The 7696-nt window shown below is 38.7% G+C and overlaps 1 protein-coding gene across 1 annotated transcript; it reads right to left on the bottom strand.

Moving 5' to 3' along the window:
* Positions 1-852: 852 nt before the first annotated feature.
* LOC18442574 (pyrophosphate-energized vacuolar membrane proton pump) lies at positions 853-7696 on the bottom strand. Its single transcript, XM_006852789.4, has 8 exons — positions 7320-7696; positions 5461-6035; positions 4385-4764; positions 4159-4245; positions 3561-3891; positions 2553-2963; positions 1641-1700; positions 853-1411 (listed from the first exon to the last, which is right to left on the bottom strand). Exons 1-8 carry the CDS (start codon positions 7564-7566, stop codon positions 1205-1207), a joined length of 2298 nt encoding a protein of 765 aa, XP_006852851.1. The 5' UTR covers positions 7567-7696; the 3' UTR covers positions 853-1204.

Below are 7696 nucleotides of genomic sequence, written 5' to 3'. Positions count from 1 at the left end.
TTTTTATTTTTATTTGTTACATCGGGCAATTTTGATCGATTTCAGCTATTCAGACTAGTTCTCCGACAATCAAAATAGTTCCATCAAAAAACGGGCCCGTTTTTTTAGGGCCCGTTTTTTGAGAGCCCGTTCAAACGTTGAAGTTGTAAACAAAATAATGGCCACGATGGAGAGAACCAAGGAGAGAGACATAAATATACGTGAGAAACTGCGGTGGAAACATAAACACCCTGGACCCAAAGTCCGGTCTACTTTTCGATGTACGCCAGCCGTCCTAAAAATTCCCACTCTCCAGGTTGTAGGGTCACCATCAGGGTTTAGGGTTTCCACCATTCCAATCAGCTTCTTTCAGATAAAGTTCAGTCGTACCTTAGGGTTAGCGGTTCCACCATTCCAATCAGCTTCTTGGGACATGTACCCCAAACCATCATTGTAGGGTCGGGGTTCCCATAAGTCAGCCGACGTGCCTTAGGGCTCCTTAGGGTTAGGGTTTCACCATCCCAATCAGCTGATTAGGACATGTACCCCAAACCATAATTGTAGGATGGGCCTTCTATAAGTCAGCGGACTCACATGTACACATGCTGCCCCACCTTAAAGATGGATTTTTTATCCAAAATTTAGGGATTCAGCACCTAAGCCAAGCTAATTATAAAAATAGAAAAAAAATCAATGTTTAAAATATTATTTTCTTAAGGATGCTGTTCGCACCGTCACCTGTGCGCTTTACACAACATCCATCTTACATTGAAGTGTCAGCGGGCTCTTCCGCCCATTGATTCATAGAACTCTTTTCCAATTTAAAAACTCAAGAGTATAGAGAGAGCACACTCATCAGCTATACAACAGTCAGAACAAACAACAGTCTCCTTCCTCCATTTCATCAAAATTTTTAAAATGTTGTACAATAGCCAAGAGAGAACCATAAAAAAGGGGCAACATGAAAAATCTGAAGGAGACCTAGACCTCATTTCTACCAAAACCTACCAAAGGGGAGGGAAAATTTTTGAGGGCCCATTTCATCATGGACTGTAAATATCATAAAATACTAAAGCTCGAGAAAAAAGAAAAAAGAAAAGACTTGGAATGTAAAAAGACAGCACAGGTTCGAAAAAGAAAATGCCAAAGTAAAGAAAGGCCACAATTTTACTCTCTCCATCTTCTTTTTCGTTTTAGATGAACTTGAAGATGATTCCTCCATGCTTTAGATGAACTTGAAGATGATTCCTCCATGCTTGGCAAAGAAGGGGGCGAAGACAAGGGACTCAACGGCCATAAGCTTGATGAGGATGTTGAGAGAAGGACCAGAGGTGTCTTTCAATGGGTCACCAATGGTGTCTCCAATGACTGCAGCCTTGTGTGGGTCTGATCCCTTGGGCCCAAGGCTCCTAGCATGTTCAGATACGCCGGCCTGTATTTACATTTCCAAACTCACTCAGGCCAATGTTATCTCTCTCTCTCTCAGAAAATAACAGAATCATAAATGGGTGGGGGTTCAGCCTCCCAGGTGAAAATAACATAAATGGGTGTGGGGTTCAGCCTCTTAGGCTGGCGGGATTGGGCAAATGGGCTAACAGCACTAATGCTAAGCATTACATAAAGAATGAACAGAAGAAACATAAATGCAATGGTGCGCATACCTCGATGTATTTCTTTGCATTGTCCCATGCACCACCAGTGTTAGATGCCGATATAGCAATCTGTTCATTGAGAAATAACAGATCAGTCATCCCACACTATATAGAACATCAGTAAAATCCCACATGATTAACAATTAGAACAACTCCAAACCACAGTATCATATTCATATTGCACTAATTGAAATTTTTAGAAAGACAAGAATACGAGAGAAAATATTGACAGAAACCAATAATGAGCAATTGAGAAATTTTTATTACACCCAAAAGAACTAGTCAGGCATCCAGAAATAATGCATGGGAGCAAAATCCATAATTCTGAAACAACCAAACAACAACAGCAGCACCCTTAATGAGGAAACAACAAAAAAAACTTTCCTTTTTTTATTTTCGGGAGAGAGAATGAAACACCAAAACTTGTGGCATAAACAAGAAATGAATTCGAGCAGAACCCATTATGAGGAAACAGGAAATCTGGAATATACCAGTAAAAACAATAAGTATACCAAAGACAATGAGGAGAGGACAGAAAAGAAACCACTGAAGAATGCACCAACATCGAGGAAATTTTGAACATACAAATCAAACTCCTCTACATCAGAGGGGGGGATTAGAAGAAAAAAACAGCATATGAACAAACCCACTAACACAAGGTAATGGGGAAGCTGAGTAAAATTTGAATATACCACCCAAGAAGGAAATTTGAAAAAACACCAAGAGAACTAATGTGTATACCAGAGAGAGAGGAGGGAGACACAAGGAAATGGGGAAGCTGAGTAAAATTTGAATACATCAACCATGAGGAAAATTTGAAAAAACACCAATAAGAGGGAGGGAGGGAAGGAGAGGGCACCATGGGGAAAAATGACTAAGAAGCGCGGTTAATTTCAAGTATGGAAAAAAAAAAAAAATTACCTGTACACCAGAAACAAGGGAGCCGGCAAGAACACCTGAAAGGGTTTCCACACCAAAGAGAGTACCCACAATAAGAGGGGTTAGCATGACAAGGGCACCAGGAGGAATCATCTCCTTGATTGAAGCATCAGTAGAGATCTTGACACATGTCGCATAGTCAGGCTTGGCAAGCCCTTCCATAAGGCCAGGGATGGTGTTGAATTGCCTTCGAACCTCTTCCACCATTTTTAGGGCAGCACTGCCTACACTCTTCATTGTCATGGCGGAGAACCAGTAAGGCAGCATGGCACCAACAATCAACCCAATGAAAACTTTGGGGCTCAGGACATTAACGGTTGAGATCGCAGCTCGACTTACGAAGGCACCGAACAGAGCCAATGAAACCAGAGCAGCAGATCCAATAGCAAAACCCTAGTAAACAATTGAAACTAACAGATATCAAATTTCTTCTTTAAAGAATCAACTCGACTAGCGAAGAGAAAAATTAAATAGAAGAGAACCCCCACTCTACATTATAAATAATAATAGAAATTTAAGATTCCCCAAAGTAACAGACATGTCATGAATCTCTAATATTCATTCAAATGCATGAAAATTTTTAAGAAGAAACAAGCCCACGCATCCAAAGCAAGAAAATTAGCAAGATAAATACACCAATACATACATACAAACATACATACATACATAGAGAGACAGACAGACAGAAATAGATATTTATAACACATGAGCAAGGGGCTTATGGGGCGATGGCGCATTACATCATGTCCGAATGAATGTAAAAATCAACAATGAACACAATCAGAGCAGATGACAGCATGCAAAGAAACCAAAGGGAAAACCTGCGGAGTGGTCAACAAACTAGACAATGAAAATTTGAAATATAAAAAAGAAACCATTAGAATGAGGACAGCGCACATAACCGTTAAAACAATTAAAATGAATGAAAAACCAAAGTGCCTAGAAAAAGAAAAACCCACAGAAAAGCTCAACAATACACTAATGCAGTACCTTGCCAATGGCAGCAGTGGTGTTTCCTGCTGCATCTAGGGCATCAGTCCTCTCACGAATCCTGTGGCTCATTCCAGCCATCTCAGCAATCCCTCCAGCATTGTCACTGATAGGACCATATGCATCTATGGCAAGCCCTGTGGCAATGGTGCTAAGCATACCAAGGGCAGCCACAGCAATGCCATACATGGCAGCAAGGCTGAAACTCACATAAATGCTGACTGCTATGGCAAAAATTGGAATGATCACCGACTTGTAACCCAAAGCAAGCCCAAAAATTACGTTAGTGGCAGCTCCTGTCCTGCATGAATCTGCAACATCTTGCACAGGGCTGTAAAACATGTAAAGGAAGTCAAGATTAGACAGAAAAGGAAATGAAAACAATCCATTATAAAAAGAAATTTCTTGAACAACAAACCATTATAAAATTTCATAAAAAAAAAGCAACCCAATACCAAAACTTCAGAAGGAGACAGGCCCATAATCAAATTCTCAAAACAAAATAGAAAACATCCAATAGTCAAAATCTTTTTTTTATTTAAAAAACAAAAACAGTTAATGAATTTTCAAATAGGTATGCCACAAAAGTCATCCTCACCTGTAAGCATTGCTAGTGTAATATTCTGTAACAAAGCCAATAACAAGTCCAGCCCATAAGCCAATAGCAACACAGAAAAAAAGTTCCCTGCCAAATTGAGATAAAAAGACCCGTATTAGTTGAATTCCAAATGACATAAATCAGAATCAAATCTGATTTTTCTTGGAAGAAAAGAAATAAAGAAGAAAAGTTACCAATGCTACTTTCAAAAAAGAGAAAACGTTACCAGTTCTTCACAGCCTTCTGAACACCAAAATTGAAGATTGTGAAGGAAGGAGGAAGAGCAATCCAGCTCACAACGGCAATTCCAACAGTCATGAGTGCAGTGGAAATGACAAGTTGCTTCTTAAGTGCAGGCTCAATCTCATTCACAGCCTTGATCTCAAAGAAATCAGTGGCAAAAAGAGTGGTTATCAAGCAAACAACGATACCCACAGAGCTAATGAGCAAGGGATATAGCATTCCAGTCAAGTCATGGTTGATTCCAAAAGAAGAAATAGATGCCACAACGAGAGCAGCACATGAGGACTCAGCATATGAACCAAAAAGATCAGATCCCATTCCAGCAATATCGCCGACATTGTCGCCAACATTATCAGCAATAACCTATTCAAAATACAGGGCCATTGAATATCAGATTTCACCAGTGGTATGATTTGCATATATACTACTTATTGGCACTTTCACTCGACACAAGAAGTGATACACAGGCGACTAAGAAAGACATGAGAATTGAGAGCATAAAATTTGAAAAACTTTTTGACTTTTCCTCAAAAAACAAAAGAAAGGCACGAAAGTTACCAGATAGCATCGGCAACCACTCCCATATCCATGGGAACAGCAAAATTAGCTAGTTTGTGCAAGAGAATGAACAAAAATTTGTAAGGTATTTGGTCATTTAGAAAGGCATGTTGTCATATTTTGTCAACTGTTTAAAAAGACACAAAGATTGATGACAAAATACATAGAAATATAGAACAGCGGTCAAAGTATGTCAGAGATCACACATAACAACCAGGAGTCAATAGTCCTGGATCACTTTCCTCATTAAAAGCAAACAAGTAAAGGAAAAGAGTAAATATGGACAAAGTATTAGCAGCTCTTAAAGAAAAAGATAAAATGACTATAAAAAAAGGAAAAAGAGGAAGGAATAAGCTTTAATAACTATCCACAAAGCTCACCAAAATTAACACCAACACAAATAAAGATGAATTTCAAAAAACCAAAGGTTATGCAAGTGTATAGATGCAAATGTATCAGAACTTTAATAGGCAACAATCATAAAGGATAAGTGGTTCTCACAGCTGGATTTCTGGGGTCATCCTCTGGAATATTCCTTTCAACCTTCCCAACAAGATCAGCACCAACATCAGCAGCTTTGGTGTAAATTCCACCACCAACTCTTCCAAAGAGAGCCATAGAAGAACCACCCAAACCATAACCGGTAATGGCCTCAAATAAGCCTTCCCAGTCATCACCATAGTAGAGCTTGAACAAATTGATGGCCACATATAATACCAAGAGACCATTAGCGGCAAGAAGAAAACCCATCACAGCTCCTGACCTAAAAGCAGTGATGAAAGCCTTTCCAACACCCTTTCTAGCCTCAAGTGTTGTTCTTGCATTTGCAAAGGTTGCAATTTTCATACCAAGATAACCAGAAACTACCGAAGTGATCGCACCAAGCAAGAAGGAGAGGGTGCTAAAAATGGCATTTGCAAGAGCAGGCTTGCAGGTCTTGTCTTTGCTGTAGGTGCAAGCCTGGCTCTTGGTGCTGAAGCCCTCAACGGAGCCAAGAAAGAGGAAGATCAGGATTGCAAAGGCCACCATGAAGACGCCCACATACTGATATTCGGTGAAAAGAAATGAAGTTGCTCCTGTAAAATCCAGAATTTGGTTTAGCCAAAACATTTAATAACTTATTTTAAGACTTCTATTGTCCTAAATATTCAAAATGAGACACATTCCTAATGGGGCACTGAAAACAAGCACTAATAAACCAGATAGCATAAGAACTCTAAAGTTCAGCATGTTCATGCAAGAACAGTGCTCAGGGTGGGTGACTTTTTGAAAAGGCAAAGAACAAGGATAAGCAAGGAGAAAAGGGGTCGACAGATATATATATATATATATATATATATATATATATGCGAACAGAGACTCTCATGGCTCTTTCTATGCTTTAATGCCACTACATAACCACTTAAAAAAAGTTAAGACAAAACACTAAAAAACCAGGCCATGCTAAGCAATATTCATTTGTTAACAAACAATACAATGACCCGCTAAATATCAAAGTAATTGAATACTCAATTTTACAAATCATATTCAAGCCAATGAAGTCTAATTAGAATGTGACCCCAGTAAAAACTAAAAGCAAGATAAGTTGATTCATTCTAAAAGTTTGTCTAACATTCATGAATGCATATGAGTCAATTACAACCCCAACAACAACCATAAGATGCAGATCTGAACGCGCAATGCATGGATCCCACAAATTTTTCATCATTACCGATTTTTTTCATCTCGATCATAGAATTGAGAAGCATAAGATGCGCCATATTTTGGAGCTATTCAAAAGCCACTAACTCATGAACTAATATTCCCATAAAAATCTTAAATTTGCACTGTAGTGGTATATTAACCAGATCAGCCCAAAACTTCTGTATACAGGTATCAAATCTTAAAAAGAGATGGAACAAAAAGTGATTCATTAAACTGATAATCCACATATAGAAAAAGACAACAAAAACAAAAATATGAGCTAAAAATATAAATGAAACAAAGAGTTTAAATAAATGAAAAGAACTAGAATACAAAGTAAATTAAATAGAGGCAGATGAAATACAAAGTATATAAAACATACAAAACCGAATAGTCGAGGTAACACATAAACAGTAAAAAAGTAGCTCGAGCAAAAACAGTGGAATGTTGCAGAGCAAAAACAGTGGAATGTTGCAGAACTAGTAGAATCCAGGTCTTCACATTTAAAAAAGAAAACTACTAAATCAACCACCGAACTAGATCTAGCTATGCCAGGAAAAAAGTTTCCAACTTTATAACAGAATGACGCTCATTAATGCCAGATCTCGCACAAAACACATCAAAATCCCAAAAACAACAACTCAAGCTCCATTACCAAAAACACTCTAAAACCTCACCTTCAGATATGGCGCTTTGAATTTCAGCACACTTCACCACTACATTGTGATCGTTCAAGCCCTCTTCCTCTTCAATCAAGTAATCAGTATATCCATTCTTGCTCTTACTCGAAGGAGCAGGCGCCTGAGGGGAGAGCTTAACGCGAGCAACAATAAGCCACTGAACCAAAGAGAACACTATTCCGATAACTGCAGCCACCGGAATAAGAATCTCAGCTAACGTTTCCGATAATATGGCAGCTCCCATGGCTGATTTTGTTTGAAAAATCGCCGGAAAATGAAACAGAGGCGAAATCCGGCCAAAACAGCCGATAAGGAGGGACGGAAAGTGAATAAAAAAAGTTAGGGTTTTGCTCTTCGCTTCTTTTTGGTTCTGT

This window comes from Amborella trichopoda, chromosome 13 (genome assembly GCF_054954075.1).
Source record: "Amborella trichopoda isolate Santa Cruz 75 chromosome 13, AtrichopodaSantaCruz75HAP2 v2.0, whole genome shotgun sequence".
Taxonomy (NCBI): domain Eukaryota; kingdom Viridiplantae; phylum Streptophyta; class Magnoliopsida; order Amborellales; family Amborellaceae; genus Amborella; species Amborella trichopoda.
Note: the sequence above shows the minus strand (reverse complement) of the source record. Positions and strands in the feature narration are given on the sequence as shown.